The 27,756-nt window shown below is 43.0% G+C and overlaps 1 protein-coding gene across 3 annotated transcripts in view; it reads right to left on the bottom strand.

Moving 5' to 3' along the window:
• Nucleotides 1-27,756, bottom strand: part of TMEM117 (transmembrane protein 117) — a 627,686-nt gene that overhangs the window by 298,667 nt on the left and 301,263 nt on the right. For all 3 annotated transcript variants that reach the window (XM_060689057.2, XM_060693247.2, XM_060689060.2), the window contains one exon: nt 23,064-23,161. In XM_060689057.2, the coding sequence (XP_060545040.1) occupies nt 23,064-23,161 (98 nt within the window). The remainder of the gene's footprint in view (nt 1-23,063; nt 23,162-27,756) is intronic.

Genomic DNA, 27,756 nt, shown 5'->3' with positions numbered 1-27,756 from the left:
TAGATTTTTTTGGTCTGGGACTGGTTTTTAGTTTGGTGGACTTACATACTGAGCATTCCAAATAATTTTCACAATTTTTTATTTTGACACCTTCTGCGTGTTCAGTCATTTTTTGTACCACAGGAAAGCTTGCATGTCCTAACTTCCTGTGTAAGATGTGAGCACACTCATCATGAATTGGTTTACCTATTTTTGGTTTCTTTTCCTTGTATGTGTTTTTGTGATCATGAGTTATTCTACACTCATCATTGTCACTGTTACTGACATTTTCATCATCTGCTTCAATACAATCTTCCATATTTGAATCAATGTTATGTAAACATCTTTCTTTAGTTATCAGATAGGGTAGACCTCCTTTTATCATTACAGTACCTACATTTGTTTTGTTCTTTTCTATAGTTGCTTTCCCCTTTGAGAAAACTATATTGATATCAGATTCTCTGCTTAATTTTATGGCACTTAGTATGTTGTGAGGTATTTCTGGGATTAATAATACCCCCTCTATTTTCCCTAGACCAGGCAAGGTCACATTTCCTTTGCCTAGTACTTGAACCTTTTCTTGATTAGCTACCTTTATCACAAACTTATCTTCTATAAATGAAGATAATATACTTTTGTTGTTGGTGGTGTGATTTGTTGCACCAGAATCAATAAGCCAATTGTTATTCTCATCCTGCTGTGTTCTGGTGCTGTCTTGTTTATTTAGCCCATTCAGTGACCCAGATTTCCTCTCTTTTGAATTTTCTCTACCCCCTCTACCTTCTTTGTAATTTGGTGGGCTTCTATATTTGTGTCTATCTGTGGAAGATTGTCTGTAATTATATTTGCTCCTATATTCTGGTCTATGTCTCTCTCTTGAGACTTTGGGGCAGTCTCTTCTACTATGTTCCCTGGATCCACAATTGTAGCATCTAAAGGCCTCATTATGTTTATCTTGAAAGACTACTTTCCTAAAAGGTTTGTGGTCTGTTTGGTTACTGGATCGATTTTTTCTTGAATTGTCTTCTGCTATCAATTTGTTAGATAGACTTTCTATGGATAAATATCCCAAATTAATGGTATCTAAGTGTGACATAAAGCTATCCCATGATGGATCAAGTGAATTGATAATAACGCTTTTCATTGTTTGATCTGAAATCACTTCCCCCCTCAATTGTAGCTCAGCTCTTATTTTGTTTAGATTTATCAAATGCTCACTTATAGAAACCCCTGGTTTTACTCTAGAGGAAAAGAAATCCTTAGACATTCTTGTGGTTGTAGCTACGCTATCGCTGTGAAATAGATTAAACATGCATTGAATTATTTCTGATACAGTTAGGTTTGGTTTGATGCTATGATACATTGCAGGAGACACGCTAGATATTATTATGAAAAATGCTCTATGATGTAAACAATCTATTTTTAAAGTCCAAGGTCTTCTTGGAGGGCTAGTTATAAAGAATAGTAAATTTTCTTTCATGAAAATAACCTGAAGCTGTTGATACCACTCTTGTAAATTAATGCCATCAATTCTAAGTTTTGGGAAGTCACTGGGTAAGTTACCTACATTATTCTGTCCATTACTTACAACCTGGGGCAGTCCGTGATCTCTCAAGTGCAGGAAATTACAGAACGGCATTGGGATGCTTGCAATGAGTCTGCGCGGTTCTCTGGCCAGTTCAAGTCCTTCTGGGTCGTCTACGTAGTTTCGCACATGCGCGTTGTTCATTTCTTCTTTGGTGGCGTCGTGGAAGGTTCTCTCCCTTTCAGCTCTCTCGATCCGCTCCTCCTCAGATGAGTCGGTCTCTGGCTCGGTTTTTGGGGTTCTGGTGGTGGTGACGGTTCTTTTCTTCTTTTTGTGTGCGTTGGTATTCGATTTTGTCTGTGGTGTAGGGCGAAATCGGCATGGCTCTCTGGGCTCGGGCGTCGTCGCTTTCGAAGTCAGGATGGGAGCGTGCAGGTCTTGAGTCGCCGGTTTGATTTCTTGCTTCTTCGTAGATGTCTTGGTAATTTTCAGTCTTGGCCCAAAAGCAGCAAAAAGCGTTTTCATTGCTGATTTTACTTGAGATTTTGTTAAATCGTCTTCACTTTCTGATTTTGGATCATCTGAAGAGTTTGAGACTTCTTTCTCACTTTCTTCGTCTGATAGTGTTTTTCGCGCCAGAAATTTTGAACTGAGCGTTTTGATTGGCTCTGCTCCATTCTCTTTTGAAGTTCGTTGAAACCAAGATGGCTGCCATTCAAAATTTCGCGCGGGATCACATCTTTTCTTTTTAACAACTATTTTCTCAGTAGTCATCTCACTTACGATTTTTTGATCTTTGGGTTTTTCTTTAATGACGTTTTTCTCTCTCGCTGCTCCGCTGTTCTTCAGCATCTCCTGGAGGTCCGCGATGAGACTTTCATCATTCTTTTGGCTTTTTAGTATCTTTAATATCTCTGACCTGAGTTCGTTATTTTCTATTTCGATTTCTTTCTGGTCATTATTTTCACTCATTAGTTCTTCTTCTTCAGTGGTGTATTCTTCGGATTCTCTCGAAATCGCATTGGTGGATTCGTTGATCATCTCTTGATCAGTTTCTATTTCTTTGCTGTAGGCCCTGGTGTTGGGCCTATCTTTTTTGGACATTTTTAATTACTTATTGAGTCAATTAACCATCCTCTGCTACCAGCTTGTTGCAATATTTTCAGGATCAGACTCAATAAAGATAATAGAAGTTAAAGCTTTAAATATATTTCTTTTTAATTATGATAGGCATTCTATATTCACTGAATATTCAAGGTAGAAGCAACGAGAATGGTGAGGGTGGCTCCTTATATATACAAGGGGTGGAGCTAGGAATGGGAGTGGTAAGTTATGAATACATTAAAGTCCAAAGAATAAGTTAACCTCTGATGTTCCATATATACATTATTTACACATTGGAGAATAAGGCATTTACATCTGACATATATACAACGCAGTAACTTTATTCACTGATACTAATTGGTTCCATGAAGGAACATTTAGAAACTATCAGAATGGTATATATAGCCTACCTCTAGTTTTCAGATCAGAGAGATACTGATACTGCATTATACCATATATGGTGTTTCACATGACATCCATCATCTCATCGAAAAAAATAGTCTGAGTCAAAGTTTCTGATTCTAAGTTCAATTCCTAATTATAAAATCATAGACTTCTAGAATTAAATTAGTGATCTAAATTAATTAGATCACTAATTCCCTCTCAGTGCACAGCAATAAAACCAAATGATCCATCCTTCCAAGGTTGGTGAAATGAGGAGCCAGATTTTGGGGGCCATATGCTGACTCTGTAAATTGCTTAGAGAGATCTATAACTATGAACTGGCATATAAATCCTAGTGCTAGCGCTATTTTCTTTAAAAACTTGTTTTGATTTCTCACTCTAGCATAAAACTCCATGTTTTCCTGATGATCTCCTATCCAAATATTATTAAGGTCCATTCTGGTTAGCTTAACTCTGAGGTCAACAAAATTGACTAGATGCCACTGCTAAGAGATCTAAGTAAAGCCTATCAGGTAACAAGATCTGACATTTTTTTTTCAATAATGGAAAATGCAATTTTGAGCTTGACAGAGCAACATTATAAACACAATTTAGGTAATTTCCTATACTCAAAACATTCAATTCTACTTGTTTAGATTATTCTGCATATTTAGCCACTACAATTTGTAAAACAGGTAAATAATTTGTTTAAGTATAGCATGGATTAATGCAGAACTGCACCAAGTCTTTTAGGCCTCACTTAACATTTGAATAACACGTCATGGACTGGAATTTCCCTAGTAGTAGGTACAGCCAAATAAAAAATAAATTTAATTTCATTTGATTTCCAGTTAAATATAATTAAAATTAAATATAGTTCATTATTCAATCAAACATTTAATTATTTTCTTTGTGTGGCATATCAGAAATTATAATTATAATTAAACTACTATTTTATGAAGCAGCAATACTACCTACTAAATTTTAAAAGGGCATTTCTAAATATTTCCTCTTGCTTTTAACCAATTAATGATGCCTAATCATCCAGCATCAATCTGGGATCACCTCAGTGTTGGTTTAACTTTATGCTCATGACACTGATTAATTAAGCTCATAGAACTGGATATGCATTATACTTTATACAAAATTATGCCTTTAAATAAGAAATTATTTACCAAGAGCCTTGGTAGTACTAGGGTTTAAGGCACCCTGTTATTAAGCTGCTTAAGACCAGCTGCCTGCAATTACTGCAGGGTTCGAATCTCGCCAAGGCTCAAGGTTGACTCAGCCTTCCATCCTTTCTAAGGTAGGTGAAATGAGGACCCAGTTTGTGGGGGCAATAAGCTGACTTTGTATAAATATACAAAAGGATGAAGGCTATTGCTGAGCACATTGTAAGCCGCCCTGAGTCTTCGGAGAAGGGCGGCATATAAATCAAATTAAAAAAAAAAAAATTACATACTAAGACAAGCTTATGAAAGCAAAACATCTTGTATAAATATAAAGCATTATGTAATCTACTGCCTTTGAATACATTTTGCTCTTCTTTAAATATTCAACCACAGGATTCAACCTGTACTCAATTAAATTATATTTGCCAAAAAGTGTTTAAAAGCAAGATCTTCCAAGCACATAGCAAATATGTGACATGAGGATTTAGAATACTGCATAGCTTTCTGTTTTACAGCATATTTTTAATTGGGTCTTCAAAACTAAATTGTTCAAACTAAGAGTGGTGAATTGAATTGGTGGGGGGAAGCATTTTCTCTTTTCAAGTGATAGCTATTGTGTTCAGATATGGCAAAAGTTTTTTGTTTTTTTTTACTTATCCACTTTTTGAAAAAAAATCTGTATTTGTTCTAAGTGAACCCATTGTGTGACTATTTCATGTCAATAAAACATACATTTGCAAGGGTCCTTTCCAATATTATATTGCAATTTAATTGTTTTGGCCATACTATGTACTGATAAAAAGAACTGGAATTCAACAGGTTGTGAAAGGCCTCAGGATCTTCATCTCAGGGTGAACTTGGAAATTCATTTTAATGATCTATTTTTTATTATGTTAAATATATACATATATAGTTTTATAAAAGTCTGTATGAAATAGTTGAGTACAAAGAATATGCTTAAATTCATAGAATGTAGGTTACAGTATTTCAGTCAATACACTTTATGGGTTCTTAACCTCCATTCTTATATCACTTACAGCAGATTTTCAGTTTAGGGACAATGAAATATAAGAGAAAGTAATTTATTAAATATTGTAACTGAATAGGATATTCAGGATATTTTTTCTGCTGCAGAAAAAAATTCTATTCTTCTGTAATTAAACTGTTTATTTATATGAACTACTGCCTCCAAATAATACATGTTATTCTTGACATAGTGGGTGAGCCAGATAACAAATGACTGTGAGTATTCCATAATTTTCAAGAAATATCTAAATTTTCAGATAGCTGACAAGTGTCTATACTTTCAACATATACACATGCACCATGGTCATACAAATAAAATACCAGTCCAGTGACTGAATTATATTCTATGTTCTACAAAATTGGATGGAAATTTTATAAAGATAATGTATCACTATAAATCTTTGCACTATTTCACAAATTAAACTAAACCAAACCACACAAACCACATCACAAAAAACATTTAAAACTACCATGAACTCTAAACCACAGTGGCTGTATTCCTACAAAACACTAAGAGAAACCTAGCACATTACATTATACTGTTGGAAGAAAAATCCACACCGATTCCAAGCCGGAAGAAAGACGCTGGAAATAAAATGGAGGCTGGCCACAACGAAAGAAGTCTCTGTTTATTTAGTTGCCAGAAACTTTAGTGAAAGAATCATGTTTAACAGATTAACAGCATTGGAAGGGACCTTATAGGTCATCTAGTCCAACCCCCCGCTCAAGCAGGAGACCTTACACCATTTCTGACAAATGGCAGTCCAATCTTTTCTTGAAAAGTTAAAAAGTTTTGGCAACAATTGGAGGAAATGATATTTGAAATGATGGGGAAAGCAATAATATTGAGACCAGAAACTATATTACTGTTGATAATTAAGGAAATAGAACCAACAAAATATGAGAAAGAATTGATTAGAATTATGATTATAATGGGTAGAATTATAATAGCCAGATATTGGAAATTAGATGTGAATTTTAGAATAGAAGAATGGTATTGTGAAATGTGGAAATTAGCTTTAAATGATAAAATGACATGTGATATTAAAATTAGAAATGGTGACTATAAAGAAGACATTTTCTGGAAAATTTGGAAACCATTTGTGGACTATGCGCTGGGAAAATTGGATGCTTCGGTACCTGTACCCCGAGAACGTGGATTTTGGCGATCATGAGGATATATCCGAAGAACCAAATCTTCCTTTCTTATGTATAGCACAGGGTGAAATATTGTATATGTTGTTTGTAATGTTAGTAATTTAAAATATAAAATGTTAAAAATAATAATAATAATAAAAAAAAAAAGAAAGTCTCAAGTGATGAAGCTCCCACAACTTCCGAAGGCAAGCTGTTGGTTGATTATTCTCACTGTCAGAAAGTTCCTCCTAATTTCTAGGTTGAATCTCTCCTTGGTCAGCTTCCATCCATTATCCTTGTCTGGCCTTCAGGTGCTTTGGAAAACAGCTTGACCCCCTCCTCTCTGTGGCCGCCTCTCAAGTATTGGAAGACAGCTATCATGTCTCCCCTGGTCCTTCTCTTCACTAGACTAGCCATACTCAGTTCATGTAACTGTTCTTCATATATTTTAGTCTCCAGTCCCCTAATCATCCTGGTTGCTCTCCTCTGCACTTTTTCTAGAGTTTCAACATCTTTTTAATAGTGTGGTGACCAAAACTGGATGTTTCTGGAGTAAGTGATGAGTTGGCTTGGTGAATGGCTGGATTTTTATACAGTTTATAGTATTTTGTAATTTTGAGGTTTGCTTTGTGTGCTTTTATTATTTGATTGGTTTTACTTGTTTCACAAAGACTCATGATGGGTCTTAATTATTGGCTTTCCTTGGTCCTATAGTAAGGTGACCAGATTTTAACATTGGTAGAGGGACACCATTGACCGGGGGGGGGGTTCTTGATTAAAAATTTGGTCTATATGATTTTATGACCTTTTTGCCACAATTGTTAAGCAAATCACTGCAACTGTTAATTAAATTTGTTTAATTAATTTGTTAAGTGAATATGGCTTCCCCCATTGACTTTACTTGTTGGAAGCTGCTAAGAAGAATGACAAGATACATATTCTAGCTGCTAATGAAAGCCAAACCAATTGAAACTACCTTTTCCTCCAGCAAAGGATAAAATTGCAGTTACATTTAGGAGCAATTAAAATATCCTCTACTCTAGAATCCTTTCATTTTATCTCGCAGTGGGCCAAAATAACGTCACACTATCGCTATTCAACTGTCCATTCATCTATCCTTCCTCTCGCTTCTATAGATGACCCTGAACACCTGTTAAGGGACATCTGGGAGCCTATCCCGCCCAGTCCCATCGAGCAAGTTGTTCCCCTTGTAGTCACATGCCTGCCGCCTCTCCCAGCTGGCGTCCTCCACATTCCCAAGGGCAATTGCCTTTCCTTTGTAGCTTGCTCGCCTTGCTCTTGAATGGAAACGGCGACTGCTCCTCGTGTTTATTTGTGCTTACCAAGAACCTTGTGGAGCTGGTCCCTTGGTGGATGGCTCCCACTAGGGGACCAATCGCTTCCCCCTGGGCAACAGCAGCGGCCATAGGGAGGCTCTGTCGGCGCATCCCTGGCCCATTTCCTAGGCGACCCTGCCCGAGCAAGAAGCGGCAGAGAATCCACAGGCTCTCACACCGAGCCCTCAAAGCCAAACGCGTGTGTCTTCTCAAAGGAGAGACTGAAGGCGGAGTAGAGGGCGCTGCCCAACATGCTGCCACTCAGCCGCCAATCAGCAGGCGAACTGGAGTAGAAGGGGGCGGGGTTTTCCACCAAGCGCAGGAAATAGGCTAAAGGTTCTGGAGTGGGCAATTGCCTCTGAGACGACTGATCACATGCCTCTGATGTATCTGATGGGATTTCAGGTTAACTCAAGATTTGCTGGCTGTCACTGTCTCGGATTGCAAAACGTTGGGGAGAGAACCATATATTCCCTTCCCATTCTCCCGCCGTTCCCTAGCTTGTGCATTCTTTCAAAAAATCAGGATTTTTTTAAAACGTCGCGGGACACGGGCAAATTGTTCAAAATCGGGACTGTCCCGCCAAAAGTGGGACATCTGGTCACCTTATCCTATAGGCATGTGTAATTGATTTTATCCTGATATCTATTGCCTCTAGCCTTCCTTTCTTAATGGATCAGCATTGTTTCCACTTTTCTCAATGACTGGGGTTACTCAAGTTCACAATTGCAACATTGTTTCTTTTTCACAGCCTGAGCTTACTGGTTGTTTGCCTGCAACTACTTTCTATTTGGCGGGGTGGGGGAAAACATTATTTCCGTTGGGCAGCAAACCAAAATGGTGGCTCCACAGTGAACCCCGAGCTTAGGGAGGCGATGTTCGACATTTTCAGGGGTGTCGGGGGTCAGTTAACCATCTTTTGACCCCCTCCCAGCGAGCCGAGGTGTTGCCGGCTCGATAGAGCTGTGGATGGAGCCCGAGGAACAGCTGACTGTCGGGGTTAGAGGACGGTGGCAGTACCTGGAGGCTTGGCTGCAAAGACACCCCTGTTGCTGGTGGAGAAGAGGGCAGCATTACAAACATTAGGATCCCTCAGTTTTTGAGGGATCTGGACACTCCCCATCTTTTTTTCTGAAGCATGGAAGGGGCTTAATGGGCTGAATGGCCTGAAGATCAAGCTTATGGGGAAGGAACTGAGAATTGTCAGCTGGGGGATGACAGTTGGTTTCCCCCTTAACTGTCCCCCCCACTTATTAGGCTTAGGCCTAATAGGGCCACTCAGCATAAATTTACAACTTTTGATTGATCTGCAGCCTTATTTGACCATTATTTGACCATCTTGTCCTCCCTGGGTTACCCGAATTATTCGATTATTCAATCATTTATTCCATCCTATGACTACACCTTGCTTTTTTCTGAACTAAGCCTCAGCTATCGCTGGTGTGAGAACGGGAGGAGGCACAGACACCGAGAGTCTTGGACTATGGTGGGACGGACCATTTCTCATTTGACCTTATGACTCTGGTTTGGTCACCTTGAAAAGGCGGCCTTTGAGACTTTTTTTCCCACCATTGAATAGACTTATTATAATCACAAGACTTCCCATCGTCATGATAGGACGATGATGTCCCGATGTTCTGATGTTTTTAGCATATTGTCTTCTCTTTAATATCTTTTCCTCCCTTATTTAATCTACCTGTTTTTACCATCTCTAACACCCTTTAATAGAAAATGATCCTTCATCACTCTCAGCTCATTACTATTCTTTAATGTATTCAACTGCGGAGCTCCTTGCACTGCGAGACTCCCCTCTCTCGCAGGTTTGGCTCTCTCAACTATCGAGGGCTGCCCTTGATGACGGGTTTTGGAACCCCGAGAGGTGGTACGCTAAAAAACGGAAACTCTGGGGTTTTTAAAATAGGTTTTTAGATCCAATTTTAAGGGGATCCGGGAGGAGGGTGGTTTTTATTAATAAAAATGAGACTGGGGGGTCTCTTAAGGATCAGCAGCCATGCCATTTTGACAGTCCCGGCGGGTTAGGGAGATTGGGAGTCATAGGAGATACTCGGAGGAGGGTGGGACAAGCTATACCTGTGATGGTGGGAAGGGGCAGAAGAAATCGAAGTAGGAGTGGGGAGCATCACACCAGATGCATTCGGATGGTGACTTGCTCCCATACCTCCTGCTCACCCTGCTTTCCTGGGGATATGTGAGTGAAGGACCCTGGTTTCCATCTGATATATGTGAATGCCAGGTCCGTGATGAATAAGGCTCTCCTCATACGAGATCTTATTGATGAGGAGGGTGCGGACCTGGCCTGTATCACGGAGACCTGGTTGGGGCAAGAGGGGGGAATCCCTCTCTCTGATTTATGCCCCTCAGGCTTTCGTGTCCTGCACCAGCCGCAACACCAGGGAAGGGGCGGGGGGTGGCAGTAGTTGTTAGAGAAAGTCTGAGTCCTAGGGAGGTCATTGTCCCTCAGATAGGCGGGTGTGCGTCTCTTCTATTGAAGTGGGACCCTGGAGTTCAATCGGGCTTGTTGGTCACATACCTATCTCCCAGCTATGTTACCACAGCCCTGCCCGCACTGCTCGATGTCTTGTCTGAGGTGGCACTTGAACTCCCCAGCCTTTTAGTTGTGGGAGATTTTAATCTGCCTTTGATTGGTGAGTCATCTGAGACAGTCCGGGAGTTCATGGCCTCCATGGCAGCCATGGACCTGACTCAGGTTATTCAGGGCCCAACTCATAGGGGAGGACACACACTCGACCTGGTTTTTCTCTCTGGGCAGTGGATAAATGGTCATGGTAAGGGGGAACTTTCCATCACTCCCCTGTCATGGACTGACCATTCCCTCCTTAGACTAGACTTTCAATCTGCCAACCCCTGCCGCTGGGAGACGGGACCCATAAAATGGTTCCGCCCTAGGCGCCTGATGGACCCAGAAAGATTCTTGAAGGAGCTTGGGACATTCCCCACCTCTCAATCCTGCGATTCAGCTGAGGCTCTGGTGGCATCCTGGTAACGGGTGGCTACCGACGCCTTGGACAGAATCGCATCTTTGCGGCCTCTAACCTGATGCAGATCCCGGATTGCTCCTTGGTTTTCCATGGAGCTCCGTGAAATGAAACGTTGGAAAAGATGCTTAGAGGAGAGTTGGAGGTCCTCCCGATCTGAATCTGACCGAACACAGTTAAGAACCCATATTAGGTCTTATCTAGTGGCGATGGAAGCAGCGAAACATCACTACTTCGCCGCCCTCATTGCATCTGCAGAAAACCACCCAGCAGCCCTGTTTCATGTGACCTGCTCCTTCCTCAATCAGGGAGTGAGGGAAGACCCTTTGCAGGGCAGAGCTGAGGATTTTGTACAGTTTCTGCATGATAAAATTGCTCAGATCCGGATCGGATTGGACTCTGACTGGGCAGAATCCAATCGGGAGACTAGGGTGGGTCTTGAGAATAATATCTGGATTGAGTTTGACCCTGTTTCTGTCAAGGAAGTGAACAGGATTGTGGGCAAGCTTAGTTCCTCCACTTGCTTATTGGACCCTTGTCCCTCCTGGTTGGTTTCGGCTGCCAGAGAGGTGACTAGAGACTGGATCCAGGCAATTGTCAACACTTCATTGAGAGAGGGGAACTTCCCCGCCTCTCTTAAGGAGGCGGTGGTTCGACCTCTCCTCAAGAAGCCTTCCCTGGATCCAGACTCACTTAATAACTATCGTCCCGTCTCAAACCTTCGCTTCATCACAAAGGTTGTTGAGACTGTAGTGGCTCAACAGCTCCCACAATTCCTGGAGGAAACAGAATACCTTGACCCGTACCAATCAGGCTTCCGACATGGTGACAGCACGGAAACGGCATTGGTCACTCTGGTGAATGATCTCTGGCGGGCTCGGGATGGGGGTTGTTCCTCCATCCTGGTACTACTTGACCTCTCAGCGGCTTTTGATACCATCGACCTTGGCATCCTACTGCAGCAACTTGTGGGGTTAGGGGTGGGAGGCACTGTTTTACGGTGGTTTTCTTCCTACCTTTCGGGTCGCTTTCAGTTTGTATGGGCAGGAGGGCAGAGATCCACCCCGAGGCCCCTTAATTGTGGGGTGCCTCAGGGGTCGGTTCTCTCCCCCATGCTCTTTAACATCTATATGAAGCCACTGGGTGAAATCATTCGTGGCTTTGGGGTGAGATATCATCAATATGCTGATGATACCCAATTATACATCTCCACCCCAGACCACCCCAGAGATGCCCTTTCCGTGATGTCCCATTGCCTGGAGGAGGTACAGGCCTGGATGGGCAGAAACAGACTCAAACTCAATCCCTCTAAGACTGAGTGGCTGTGGATGCTGGCATCTCGGGTTTCAGAGGCTCCATCACTTTTGATAGATCGGGAAAAACTTGCACCCATTGATAGGGCTCACAACTTGGGTGTCCTCCTGGATGCTCGGCTATCCCTAGAAGACCATCTAACAGCCGTGACCAGGGGGGCCTTCGCACAGGTTCGCCTGGTGCACCAGTTGCACCCTTTCCTGGACCGAGATGACCTTCACACAGTCACTCATGCCCTGGTTACTTCCTGCTTGGATTACTGCAATTCCCTCTACATGGGCCTGCCCCTAAGATGCACCCGGAGACTCCAGCTGATCCAGAATGCAGCTGCATGGGTTGTTATGGGAGCCCCTCGTTACTCCCATATAACACCCCTCCTGCGTGAGCTGCACTGGTTACCAGTGGTTCTCCGGGTCCACTTCAAGGTGCTAGTCCTCACCTATAAGGCCCTTCATGACTTGGGTCCGGGATATTTGCATGACCTTCTCCTGCCTGCCTCTCACCGTCCTGTTTGCTCACATAGGGCCGCTCTCCTCAGGGTTCCGACGGCGAGCCAATGTCACCTTGCTGTGCCCAGGGGTAGGGCGTTCTCTGTGGGTGCTCCCACCCTCTGGAATGAATTACCTACTGAGCTCCGGACGGCTCCTGATCTCCGCTTCTTCTATCAGGACTTGAAGACTTGGCTTTTCAAACAAATAGGCTGAGACTGATTCTGGGCTTTATTATTTACTACTAATTAATTATTTGGATTAAATTATGATTTTATTGTACTTGTTTCTTAACTTGTGTTCACTACCCTGAGTCCTTCGGGAGAATGGCGGCATATAAATGCATGTAATAAATAAATAAATAAATAAATAATAAACAGAGATGGCGTTCTTTTACTTTTAGCAGCTTCCATATTTCTTTTCCTGGCTTTGAGTTTTATTCTTGCGATTTTGGAGTATCGTCAAAAGAACTGGGGGGTGCATTCTTACCACAATAGCTTAGCACAAAATGTGAAGCCATTAACTATACATTGAGGATAGTTCTTATCATTTTTATTCTTTGCTCTTATGTTACTTTTGTCATCATGGAGATGAATTATAGATTTGTGATTTATATATTTTTAAAAATGTAATCCTGGAAGCTACCAACAATCCTGAAGATGTAATAGGACATAAATGAGAGGGACAGAGTGAAGAGAAAGAGTATTGTATGTTAGCTAGACAAATTAACTATATCCTGATGATTTCTAGCATAGCTAGAACAGGGCAAGGCGAGGCAAGGCGAGGCAAGGCAAGCACAAAAAAGTTTCCAGATGTCAGTAACAGCTCGTGAGACTGGAAAAAGGCAATGCTTGTTCCCGACAAGTGTCCCCCCAACGGCGTCTCTTTCAATCTCATTCCCCAGGTGAGCCTTGTGAAGAGAAGTGGGGCACCCTCCTCCCAAGTCATCAGGTTGCCCTGCACTAATCCCACCTCCTCTCCATTCTCCGTGCTCATCGATCAGGGAGGGGAGATAATTGGTCATTGCTGGAGCTCCATCACTCCTCTGCTCCGCTGCCTGCCCTCTCCTCCCCCCCTGGCTTGGTCATCCTGTGCCCTCTCTCCTTTGCTGGCAACCCTTCCCATCCTGAGGGACCTGGGACTGCTTTGTCCTGCTCCTCCGTCTGTCGGCCCTAGCTCCATCTTGTCCTCCTCTTCAGACCCACGCTCCAATGGGGCCAGAACACATAGAATTAAAATCATGTGAAGTATTAGTACCACTTTATAAAGCCTTAATAAAACCACACCTGGAATACTGCATCCAGTTTTGGTCACCACATTACAAAAAAGATGTTGAGACTTTGGAAAAAGTGCAAAGAAGAGTAACTACCATAAGATGATTAAAGGTGTGGAGACTAAAATATATGAAGAATGGTTGCAGGTTTTGGGTTTGGCTAGCCTAGAGCAAAGAAAGACCCTAGGCACATGATAGCAATAGCACTTAGCACTTAGACTTATATACAACTTCACAGTGCTTTACACAGTGCTTAAAGCCCTCTTTAAGTGGTTTACAGAGTCAGCATATTGCCCCCAACCAGTGGTGGGATTCAGATAATTTAACAACCGGTTCATCCAGGGTCAGGTTGGCCATCATGAAAGGCGTGGCTCATCCCGTCCTCCAGCTCCACTGCACATGTGGGACAAGTCTCCTGTGATGGCCAACCTGATCCTGGGCAAACTGGTTGTTAAATTAAACCCTCCTCCCCCACCGACTATCAAAGCGGATCCTGGGTGCTCATTTGCCCATTTCTCTATTGCAGTGCAGTGTCACACCGTGGAGCTTGCCCCATCCACCACCGCCCAGATCCCCTTGCTTCCCCTAAGAAAGATGGTCAAAGAAAGAGGATTGCATCATGTGCTGAATGCCGTAATTAAACCATGACTTCCTAAGATGACACTCTGTCACTGGATAAAGCAAGGAGGGTGACTCAAGGCAACAAGCACCTACAGCCCCAACAAAGTGAAAGAAGAAGAAACATGAGAGCAGTGCCCTCCCACATCCCTTTTCCACCCCAAACAGTGTGCTTCTCCTAAAGGCCTATGGCTTGACACACCCGCCTACTCTGCCTCTTTCAATGGTGCCTCTTCCATGCGCGTGTTCAGGGAGAGAGGGAGCGACGCAGGGGTCAAATGTAAAATTTGTTACTACCAGTTCTGTGGGCGTGGCTTGGTGTGGGGGGGTAATGTGACTGGGTGGGCGTGGCCAGCTTTTTTTTTAACCTTTCAAAGCATTTTTTCTGCAAACGCAAAAAAATGCTTTGAAAAGCCTCTGCCGATCAGGCAACACAGCTGGGATCATCAGAGCCTTTTCAAAGCATTTTTTAAACCACCTCTTCTGCTGAAGAGGTTGCAGAAAAAATGCTTTAAAAGTCTCTCTGATGATCCCAGCTGAGTTCCTGATTGTCAGAGAGACTTTTCAAAGCATTTTTTAAAAACCTCTCTGACGATCCCAGCTGAGTTGTCTGATCGTCAGATAATTTTTTAAAAGCCTATCTGACAAGCTGGGATCGATCAGAGCTTGGATTATCAGAGGCATTTAAAAGAAAAAAACTTTTTTTCTTTTAAATGGCTCTGGTGATCCAAGCTGAGTTGCCTGATCGGCAACTCTGATCGAGTTGCCTGATCGGCAACTCTGATCGATCCCAGCTTGGATTGCCAGAGCCATTTAAAAGAAAAAAAGTTTTTTTCTTTTAAATGCCTCTGACAATCCAAGCTGAGTTGCCTGATTGGCAGAGGGTTTTTTAAAAAACGTTTTTTCTTTTAAATGACACTGATGATCCAAGCTGAGTTGCCTAATCGGCAGAGGGTTTTTAAAAAACCCTCTGTAAAAACCCTCTGCCATTCAGGCAACTCAGCTTGGATCATCAGAGCCATTTAAAAGAAAAAAAGCCTCTGATGATCATGCGGCTCAGCTGGGCATGGGGAGGGGGCAGGGATTTTTGCTACCAGTTTTCCGAACCACCCGCCTCCAACGCTATCGGATTGGGCGATCTGGTCCAAACCGGGAGCATTTCACCTCTGCACTGGGTGAGCCAAAAGAGAGAGAGATGGGGGGGGAATGGATGAATGGGTGACTGCGCATGTGGCTGACAGTTGGTTTCCAGCGCCAGAGAGGGAAGCAGCAGGGCTGCCACTGCCTTTCATTGGAGCATTTGAAGTGAAATGGAGCTCCTCTTGCCATCTCCTTCCCCCCCCTCTTTGCTGGGCATGGCAGGACTTCCTGTCCCTTACTTAGCCACCTGCCCCCCTTTATTGATGCAATTTGGGGGTGGCAGGTGGGGAGGAGTGCGGGGGAGGAAGGCTATTCAGCTGGTTCACCAAACTCCACAAAAATTTAGCTACCAGTTCTACTGAACCGGTGTGAACTGGCTGAATCCCACCACTGCACCCAACAATCTGGGTCCTCACGATAGCAGTATTGCAGTATTTCAGAGGTTGCCACAAAGAGGTGGGGGTTAACTCAGGGGTGATATCCAGCAGGTTCTGTCAAGTTCTGGAGAACCGGTATCGGAAATTTTGAGCAGTTCGGAGAACTGGTATCGGAAATTTTGAGTAGTTCGGAGAACCAGCAAATACCATCTCTGGTTGGCCCCATAGTGGGGTGGGAATGGAGATTTTGCAATATCTTTCCCCCAGGAGTGGGGTGGGAATGGGGATTTTGCAGTATCCTTCCCCTGGAGTGGAATGAGAATGGAGATTTTGCAGTATCCTTCCCCTGCCATGCCCACCAAACCACACCCACCAAGCCACACCATGCCCACCAAGCCATGTCCACAGAACTGGTAGTAAAAAAAAAATGGATTTCACCACTGGGTCAACTTATTTTCCAAAGCACCAGAAGGCAAGAGAAAAAACAATGGATGGAAACTAATCAAGGAGAGAAGCAACCTGGAATTAAGGAGAAACTTCCTAACAGTGAGGACAATGAACCAGTGGAACAGTTTGCCATCAGAAGTTGTGGGTGCTTCATCACTGGAGGTTTTTAAGAAAAGACTGGACAGTCACTTGTCTGAAATGGTATAGGTTTGAACAGGGGGTTGGACTAAAGAACCTCCAAGATCCCTTCCAGCTCTATTCTGATTGATTGACTACCTGTAAATGATCCAATACATTAATTCATTTTTATATTGTTCAGTATAAATTGTACCATATTTCTATTATATTGGTTTTTCAGATTTTAATCCTTTTCTTAACATGGATCAATCTCTAATCTTATGTATCAGGGCATCACTTTTAGTCTCAACACACATTTATGTTCCCTCCAACATCATAGCACCATTTCAGAATTGTTTTTCATTAGTCTAAATAGACATAAAACAAATATTTAAAGTAATTTTCTATATTTGGTGTTATACTCTCCATGCCCCTGTGCACAAGTGCTACTAGCTGATAGATATCATTGTACCCAATTACAACTACATTAAAGTCTGAATATCATCTTAGAAAAGGGAGGAGGGAAAGTAGAAAAACAATTTTCTGGTCTTGATTGAGCAAGGAGGACATCTAAGGAAGCTCCAGATTCACACACACAACCCTGGGCCTTAGAACAGTAGATAAATGGCTTTAAGTTTTAACATTCAATATAATTCAATATAATAGCTCAACTTTGTATAGTCTGAGCCATGTTTTAAACCATGAGTACTTCATACTCTAGTTCTTTCTGTGAAGCTTTCTGAGTTATTTTATACTCAGCTGTACCCCTAGCACCAACACTGGTTTGACCTATTAATTTTAGTTATTGGTAGGAATCTGGTTATTTTTAACCTGGAGAAACTCTCTCTCTTTCTCTGTAAGAGAATGAGCATATGTAAGAAACAAAACATTAGCCTAGTAAAAGCTAGATGCAATAAATTTATATCAGTAAGTTTAATAGCTCTCTTCTCCATGAGTGTCAGACTCTTGGCAGCTGACAACTAAAGCAACTAAAAGTAATTCTGCCAGGGAAGATCCTAACTGACTTCCTTAACAAGATTTATTGAAAAAAAGAAATAAAGTTACAAGAATTTTAGTAATTGTTTCTTTCCAGCTTATCTTTCAGTAATTGTGGCAGAGACTTCCTCATTTTTATTGTAATACCTTTCTTGTAAATTGGTCAGAAGAAAATTCTTTTTCACTAAAAATGGAGAAGTCTATAGGAGAAAGCTTAGAAAAACATCTACGCATCTTAATTCCAGTGTGGCATACTTATCTTCAAGAGAGTGTCTCATTTGGCATCCTCACACTAAACCAGGCATATGAAAGAGGCAGAACTCTCACATCCTGTGTGACATTCTAACGAAGCAAAGCTACGAGAGGAAAAAAAGAAAGTAAATCTGTAGTGCTACCTCTTTGTACTGTAGAAGTATGGATAGGGAAATCAGCCTGTTTTCCCTTCCATTTGGGGAAATAGAACAATCTCATGAGAGATAAGTACAATCAAAAAATGTTTTAAAAGGAGAAAAAAGAGAATATAAAATTACTTTTTAGCTTTAGGTAGTCACTACCAAATATTCAGTGGCAAAGGACAAACAAAGTCCAAATCTAACATAGCAACTTAAAAGATTTTGCATTGTAGCTCTGGCAGCCTATAAAATGATGCTGATTTCCTCTTTTTAGAAGCTGTAACAAAATTCTCCACTGCAGAAACATTTCTGAGCTTGTAAGAAGAACATCATATCAGATTTTAAACACAGTTAAAATAAAAATTAGTATTATGCAACAATTCCAGCTGAATTCTACCTATCTTTCAAAGATATTTGTTGTTCTGAAGCAGAGAAGACTAATCATGATTAATCATGGGCTTTGTTAGATCGGTGTAAGGTAACAGGCAAGAGTCGTTAGTGAATTCAGCACCTTTTTATTTCCAGCAAAATGTGACTGTGCTGGGCTGCCAGTGCTCGCCTTTTTAAGGAGCTCCAGGCAGACCAACCGGCCAATGACAGCCAGTTAAATCTCCCATGGTCCAGACAGCCAATCAGCGGTGAGCATGAAACCTTATGCAGATTCTAGCCAATCTGTGGCGAGCATGAAAACTTATGTAGATTCTAGCCAATCCGTACATAACACCCCTCCCCTCCTAGAATGAACAGTGTCCAATCCCCTGCTTACGTATGTGACATAGTCCTCTAGGTAGGCGGGGTGCACTGGCTTCCTACTAGACCTGTGTAGTTCACTTGTTCCCGGGATCGTGGCTGCAGCGGTCGAGTCTGGTGTTCCTCCGGCTGCCTGGGAAGGAACCTTCTGGAGCTCCTCGGCCTGCAAGTCGATTTCCAGCCTGATTCCTTCAGCTTCCGAAACTGTCGCTTCCTGCTGGATGCCCTCGATCCCAGAGGAATGGTCGCGGATCTGGTTGGCGAGTAGTCCCCCTGTTGGGCTACTGGGTAGGCCTGGTTCCTGCTCGTCTGCTTCCCAGCCGGCGGTTGAGCGTGCTCCTCGGGGCGGAGACCTCAGGTTCTGCGATTGTTGCTCTGGCCCTCCGGTCGCGGTCCAGTCGCCTTGGTTCCTCAGCTCGGTGTCCACCAGGCGGTGTCTGAGTTGGTTGATATGCCTCCTCCAGATCCGCTCATCCTCCAGCTCAATGCAGTATGACTTGGGGCCAGTGACAGCCACAACTCGGCCCACCAGCCAGGTCGGGTACCCCGCAAAGTTGTGTGCAAATACCCGGTCCTGTACGTTGAATGCCCGTGTGGGCCGTGCAGAGTCTGGGGGGGGGGGTCTCAGGAAGGTAGTCCAAGTGGTATCGGTCAAGTTGCGACCTCAGCCTCCTTCCCATCAGCAACTCCACTGGGCTTTTGTTGGTGGTCACATGGGGGGTGATGCGTTGAGCGAGGAGGAACTGGTCAACTTTTTCCTGCCAATTCCCTGGGCTCATTCGGGTGAGGGTTTCCTTGGTTAGTCTCACCATTCTCTCGACCTGCCCGTTGCTTGCTGGGTGGAACAGAGAGATGAGTACGTGCCGGATCCCTTGCTCTGTGAGGAATGCTTCCATGGTCTTGGCTGTCAGTTGTGGGCCGTTATCAGAAACCAGGATGTTGGGTAGACCATGGGTGGTGAACAGCCATCGGAGGGCTCGGATGGTGGCTTCTGTCGTAGTTGTCTGCATGATGATCACTTCTAGCCACTTGGAGTATGCATCCACGACAATCAGGAACATCTGTCCTTCTACTGGCCCTGCAAAGTCAATATGTATGTGGGACCAGGGCCCCTTGGGCACTTCCCATTCATAAGTGGGTGCCCATGGTGGTGCTGGTCGTGTCCCCTGGCAGGATTTGCAGGTAGCCACCCACTTGGTAATGTCCTTGTGCATCTGGGGCCACTAGATGTAGCTCCGGGCTAACGCCTTCATCCTCACGGTCCCAGGGTGTCCCATGTGCAGGGCGTCCATGGTGCGCCTCTGAAGCTTTTGGGGAACAATGACCTTTTCTCCCCACAGCAAACAGCCCTTAATGATTGACGGTTCGGTTTGCTTGCTGTGGTAACTCATAATAATAATAATAATAATAATAATAATAATAATAATAATAATAATAATAATAATAATAATAATAATAATAATAATAATTTTATTTCTATACCGCCCTTCTCCCAAAGGACTCAGAGCGGTGTACAGCCTATTTAAAAACACAAGACAAAACAGCAATTAAAATTTAAAATGATTAAATAATTTGGCTCAATTAAAACCCCAGAAATTTAAAATACCCCAATTTAAAACTATTATGTTGATAGCCCAGCCTGGCGGAACAACAGGGTCTTCAGTGCGCAGCGAAACACGCGGAGGTCAGAGATCTTACATATTTCCGGGGGCAGTTCATTCCACAGGGCTGGGACTCCCACAGAGAAGGCCCTCCCCCTGGGTGTCGCCAGCCGACATAACTTGGCTGATGGCACCCTGAGGAGACCCTCTCTGTGGGAGCGGACTGGTCGGTGGGAGGCTATTGGTGGCAGAAGATGGTCTCGAAGGTACCTGGGTCCTATGCCATGGAGCGCTTTAAAGGTGGTAACCAAGACCTTGAATCGCACCCGGAAGACCACCGGGAGCCAGTGCAGCTCGCACAGGAGGGGTGTCACATGGGCACAACGAGTTGCGCCCATAACCACCCATGTGGCCGCATTCTGGACCAGCTGGAGCCTCCGAGTGCTCTTCAAGGGGAGCCTCATGTAGAGAGCATTACAATAGTCCAACCGGGAGGTAACAAGGGCGTGAGTGACCGTGCGCAGGGCGTCCCGGTCCAGAAAGGGCTGCAACTGGCGGATCAGGCGAACCTGATAAAAGGCCCCCCTGGCCACGGCCGTCATATGCTCTTCTAAAGACAGCCGTGCATCCAGGAGGACACCCAGATTGTGAGCCCTCTCCGTGGGGGGCAAAGATTCACCCCCAATAGTCAACGATGGCACCTGTTGACTATATCGGGGCGCCGGAAGCCACAGCCACTTGGTCTTGGAGGGGTTGAGTCTGAGCCTGTTCCTCCCCATCCAGACCCGCACGGCCTCCAGGCAGCGAGACATCACATCAAGGGCATCGTTGGGATGGTCCGGGGTGGAGATGTACAGCTGAGTATCATCAGCGTACAGATGACACTTCACCCCAAAACCACGGATGATCTCACCCAGCGGCTTCACATAAATGTTTAACAGGAGGGGCGAGAGGACCGACCCTTGCAGCACTCCCCATGCGAGACGTCTTGAACTCCTCCCCCAGGTTCTCCTGTGGCCATCTCCTCAACACCTAGTTCAGAATCTTTCTTAACGTTTTGTCTTTTTGGGTGTGTTCAGCGATGTCTCTGGTGGTCACTGGGCTGGCTGGGTCAATGTCGATCAACAGCACTTGGGCGGTGGGTGCGGGGTTTCCCACCAATTCTGGCAGCGGGCAGCAGCTGAGAGTGTTGGCATGGCTGATGTCTTTGCCGGGGTGGTGGATCAGCTTGTAATCGTACGCCGTGAGGAAAATGGCCCATCTGGTCATCCTCGGGGACATGTATGGTGGGGTTTGTTGGTTACTGACAAGGAGTCCTAATAGGGGCTTATGGTTGGTTATAATCTCGAAATGCCTATTGTATACATACTCATGGAACTGCTTGATCCCTGCCACCATGGCCAAGGCCTCCTTATCAATTTGGCTGTAGTTGCGCTTGGCCGATGACAGGGTCTTGGAGTAGTATGCTAGGGTGCTTCTGTTCCATCTGGTAGGTGGTGGCTGAGGACAACCCCAACTTCGAAAGGGGAGGTGTCACAGGTGATCCGAACTGGCAACGTGTGGTTATATTGGATCAGGACGCTGTCGGACGAGAGGAGGTCTTTCACTGCTGCAAAAGCTTGGTCTTCCCTCCATCCCCAGGTCCACGGGGTCGTCTTCCCCAGGAGTTTGTGGACCGGTTCAGCAATGGTGGCCTTCTGTTGTAAAAATGTGCTGTAAAAGTTTAACAGTCCCAAGAAGGCTTGCAGTTCTGCCTTATTCTTCTGGGTGGGGGCGTTCTTAATGGCTTTCATCTTGCTGTCAGTTGGGTGGATGCCCGACCCATCTATTAGATAGCCCAGGAACTCTACCTGCTTTACGCCAATTTTGCATTTGTTAGGGTTCACTTTGAGTCCTTTTTTCTGGAACCTCCCCAAGGTTTCGCGCACGCATTCCATCAACTGTTCTATTGACTCCCCTGATATAAAAACGTCATCGAAGTATGGCACCACTCCTGGGATCCCATGCAGTAGCCGCTCCATTAGGCACTGGAAAAATCCTGGGGCTACGCTGACCCCAAACTGCAACCTGGTACATTTAGTGTTGAATTAGTCAATAGACTTTTCTTTTGTACAAACATAATTCAGACTGTTTTGGTCAACCACTCCTAGCTCCTACTGGACCAGCAAATGGAAGAGGTGGCCCCGAAAGCCTTTGACCACTTCTGGTTAGTGCAACAATTATAACCAGTTCTCATAGTCAGTGAGAACTACTATGATTGGCGCTTCATAGGACTATCCTTAAAGAACAACCTACCCCAAATGCCTGGGTACTAATAGAAGTATTTCAATGCTATTATATAATTACAGAAGCTGCATTGTTGTTTGTTTTCAGATGCAATTCAAGATATTAGCAATAACTCCTGTGGACACAACTGTCTGTGAGATCATCTATTCCAAGTAGAATCTGCCTGCATATAATGTGCTGGCAGAGACAGCATGCTTAATGGACCTATTCCTTGCAAGGTGCCATTGGAGTAGGCTTGGAGGTAAGCAATGTGCAGTCAGTTGTGGAATCAATTACCAAATAAGATCCTCTCCAACATCACCTTGGCGCTTTAATTATAACAACTGGGTTATTAAAGCTGCCTTTCTTAGTTGCTGTAACTTCTCTTTCAGCAATATTTGAGAGAACCGTAGAGTTAGTCTAATTCCAAAGTCAATGAATTTATTATGTTTAATATCCTTTATTATGGACAGACAGTACAGTTTGGTATTTTGTTTTAAAGGACAAGGTACAATTATATTTTTTTTAGGAAACAATTCCTTCATGGTCGGTTGCAAGAAATGTAGATTATCAACATTTTTAAAGAGAAGTGTTATTTTCCTACCAGAATAAAATGATTCTAATGTTCCCCCTTTTCCAAAAAGCCCTGGCAGATTTTCCCCAGTCAGGGTAAGGCTTGTCCTGAAGCATCATATCGGTCACCTGAAGTGAAGAGACAGAGAGATAAACTATGTAGTTCAGTTTAAGGAGAAAAAAAAAATCTGCATTATGCTTGAGGGGTATAGAAAAAAAAATCCTCATGTACATATGTGTACAGAAAAGTCATGTGCTTATTCTTGGTCTAGAATACATGACATGCATGATACCCACAGACAAAAGACACAATGCCATGCTTATATGCAGCAGCAGGATTACATATGCCCAACTGAAAAATATGACATTGCATCTCTCTCTCTCTCTCTCTCTCTCTCTCTCTCTCTCTCTCTCTCTCTCTCTCTCTCCCTCCCTCCCTCCCTCCCTCCCTCCCTCCCTCCCTCTCCCCTACTCCATTTCCATCATTGGTTAAACAAGGAAGGTAAAATTGTCTATTAGCATGTGTAGAGAAGAATTCCACAAATATGAAAAGCAACCCCTAAAAGAAAGTTGAAACATGTCATTATGCACTAAGGGTGCAATTTCTGAATGTAGCACCACTTGAGAGAAAACTACAAGTTGTATAAAGCATATATCTTTATTTATTTATATGCTGTCATCCACAGAGACTTTGGCCAGCTAATAGTTAAGATAATACAATAAGCAAAATAAATAAACTCAACCATACCCTCTGGAATCAGCTGCCCCCAGAGATAAGGAGAATCCAAGACCTCGGTGCCTTCCACCGTGCCCTTAAAACTTTCTTTTTTCAGCAAGCCGGGCTGGCTTAACATATTTTTTAACATATTTTTAAATATTTTTTAATTGGTTTGTTATCTTAAATTGGGGCCAAATTAATATATATCCTTTTAATTGTTTTTAATGTTTGTATTGTATGTTTTTATCTGGCTGTACACCGCCCTGAGTCCCTCGGGAGAAGGTGTGGTATATAAATTCCAGGGAGAAGGGAAAGAAGTGATCCCAGAAGCAGTAGTGGAAGGGAAAGAGACCCGGGGGGGGCGGGGAAATAGGCATGCAGGCTGGTACTCAGCAGCCCAAAGGTGGTGGCAGACGAGGTGACACAGGCAGCTACTCCCGAAGGGGCCCTGGCAGGCTGGTGGTGCTCAGAACATTTTCGGAAGTTTTCAATCTGGGATGATTCAAGCCACCCAGGCAGGAGCAGTCCCACAGCGCTGCTGAGCACAACGCTGCCAGGAGGGCGAAGAGGCCAGCAGCAGCATGGGCAGTCACTTGGCCATTTAAAGACTTGTGGATTTCTACTCTCAGAACTTCCCACAGGCCTTCCATCAGTTCCTTCCCTTTTCTGGGTTGGGGTAGCTCACGCCCACTGCGTCAGTTGGGGTTGGAAGTTTGATTGCACCCCACGAGGGAGCCTCCATCAGCTGAGCCAGCATGGACCGGGAGCTGCCTCTCATTCTGTCTCTCTGTGGAGGCCTCCCAGTGCAATGTTCTGCCACAGCTTTGGAGTAAACCTCCGCCTTCCCTACGGAAGATTGCAAGACTGGAGGCTTTGCCTTGCTTCGATCAGCAGGAACCCCCCCCCCCCATTTCCCTGCCAATCGGTGTATCCTTGGGGAACTCTGCACAGACACACACGCAAAAATGCTCTCTCCGAAACCTTCAGCCTTACAATCCTGCACAGTGAAGGTGGAGGTTTGCTCCAAAGCTGTGGCAAAGTATTGCACTGGGAGGCCTCTGCAGAGAGGCAGCTCCCGGCCCTTGCTGGCTCAGCTGATCCACAGATCACAATTAAGGTGCCGAGCTTCCATAAGGTGACCATGGAAAGGAAAGGCTGCCTCCGGTGCTGCCCATGCCCATCCCTTCAATAGGGCTTATTTTCGGGAGAGGGTGTATATTTACGCCCACCCCAAAAATCAGGCTTATTTTCAGGACATGTTGTATTTTTGGGGAAACGCGGTATGTATCTATCACTATCCAGTTGCTGCCATGCAGAAGGCAAGTAAGTCACAATTGATTGAAAGCCAGGCCTCTTAACTGAGAAATGGCCAAAATAGGAACTCAAGGTATAACTATATGAAAGCCCTCCAGCTGGCAGCTGCCACATGCTGATCAAACAGTAGTTTTGAGTTCAAGAGGACCTCAAAGTTGTGAGCTGTCTCTAACAGGGGAAGTACAACCGTTTCAAAGTTGGATCTGCTAGGGCCACAAAATCAAATATACTGTCTTTGGATTCATTCAAAATCTGCTCTTCCCCATCCAGACACTGAAAGTCCTTATTATTTTTTTAAAAATTCCGCAGGCATGACAATGAATTTACAGAGGGTTTTCTTTAGTTTTCTATTCTTTAGTTTTCTATTCTGAAAGATCCATCAACAGACAACATTACAGAAAAAGATCTGAAACTCTAGATCTATCTCTAGCTAGCTAGAGATAGAGATGATAGAGATAGAGATGGATGGATGGATGGGTATAGACAGAGAGCTAGAAAGATAGAAATAGAAAGATATCTGAATGGTTATGATTAGGGTTATGGTTAGGGTTAGGGTTAGGGTTAGAGAGACAGACAGACAGACAGACAGACAGACAGACAGACAGACAACACCTTGTAGAATGAGCAAGTATTGTAACAAAATATATTCTGATTGCAGAAATTAATACAATATAGCAGATCCTAAATCTTTTAATCTCCTGTCTCCAATCGTGTATATCAGGGGCGTCGTCATGGCAGCATCATGTGATGTATCATGACTTTTTTCCCTTTTGCTAAACTGGATGTGGTCAGCATGTGACACATCCAGCCTGCGGGTTTCGAATTTGACAGTCCAGAAGTTTGACAGTCCAGAAAGATCAAGTATCTTTCAAAGCACAAAATAATTCCCTTCCCCCTCAATTAAGTGCCACTGGAAACAGAACTAATCTGTAGTACGTTGGGTGATTTTCTTTTAATGACTACACTGATGAAGACTTTAATTTCATCTCCCTGGGTGCTCAAATCTAATAAAAATTGTTCCAAGGGTTGGTATATATCACAATTATGTGATATCTACATCTTTATCTAGACCTATCTTGCTAAAAACCCAGTGATGTAATTTAAGTTGGCAATTATGTACTTAGACTCTCACTTAGTCATGGTTCGAGATTTCCCCTCTGCAAATCCCAATATGAACAGCATATTCTTAATAGAGTCTTTTTTAAATCTCATATTCTCAAACCAAAAAGAAACTGTATCTTAAGTAGCAGAGGCAGGAATTCTAAACTATGAGTTCTTGGCTAATTAAACAACCATAGCCAAGAGACAAGCTTTACATTATGGAGCTTTGCATCTTGATTATTCTTGTGCCTTAATTATTAGGATGCAAATGAGAGAAATAGATACTCAGCAAATTCTTGGAATTGTCTGTTTTCTTACAAATTCTGTGAAAGGAGATGTATGTACTTGGTGTATATGATCAATTTCCTGGAACCAAAAGAATCTACAGAAGATTAGAAAATCTTTAGATTGGATCTAAATGCCATCTATAAAACATTTTATAAAAGTTCTCTCTTAAGTTTTGAGCTTGTGTAAATCTTACATTTCTAACCCATATTTTTTCCCATGTTTCCATCATTATTGGTTCTCCTACATTTTGTGCCTATTTTATCATACAGTCCTTGACTAGCTCTGTTTCTGAATCTATTTCCACTAACACATTATACAACCTTTTTATATGCATTTGACTTTTGTCTCTTATTTGTTTAATCAAATTCTCATCCTGTTACGAAATACCAATTTTTTGATCTTCTCTCCTTCTGGCCTGCAACTGCCCATATTGAAATCAAGTTCTAATTATTCCTTCTTCTCTTAATTGCTCCATAGGTTTTAATTGTAGTCTGACTCCTTCTTTATAAAGGAGTTCTTTGTATGTAGTCTTATCTTGCTTTTGCTCCAAATTTATATTCTCTATCGCTTATCTGGGTACTGTCCATATTGGTAACTTATCATTTAATTTATATTGATACTTTTTCCAGACACGTAATAGAGCATTTCTTAATATATGACTTTTAAAAGTCTTATCTACTTTCTTATCATACAATAAATAAGCATGCCAGCCATAGACCAGACCATATCCTTCAATATTTAATATCTTTTCCTCCGTTAAATTTATCCAATCAGTAATTGCTGAGAGGGCAGCGGCTTCGTAGTATAATCTTAAATTGGGCATTTTAAGACCTCCTCTTTCTCGTGTATCTTGCATTATCTTTTGATTTACTCGTGGTTTTTTCCCTGCCCAAACAAATTTATTTATGCCCTTCTGCCATTCCTTCAAATTTTCATCTTTTTTAAGTATAGGTATCATTTGAAAAAGAAATAAAAACCTTGGTAAAACATTCATTTTTACTGCAGCTATCCTTCCCAGCAAAGACAGTTGTAGTTTTTTCCAATTTTCCATCTCTTTCTGTATTTTTTGCCATAACGGTTCATAGTTGTGCTGATATAATTTCGTATTTGTGGTCATAATATAAACCCCTAAATATTTAACCTTCTTAACTATCTCAAATCCTGTTACCCTTTCTATCTCTTCTTTTTATTTATTTATTTTATTTTATTTTATTTTTCAATTTATATACCGCCCTTCTCCCTAAGGACTCAGGGCGGTGCACAGCCAGAATTAAAAACATGAAATACAAATATTAAAAACAAT

This window comes from Pantherophis guttatus, chromosome 7, assembly GCF_059756535.1.
Source record: "Pantherophis guttatus breed Tessera chromosome 7, ASM5975653v1, whole genome shotgun sequence".
Lineage (NCBI taxonomy): Eukaryota > Metazoa > Chordata > Lepidosauria > Squamata > Colubridae > Pantherophis > Pantherophis guttatus.
Note: the sequence above shows the minus strand (reverse complement) of the source record. Positions and strands in the feature narration are given on the sequence as shown.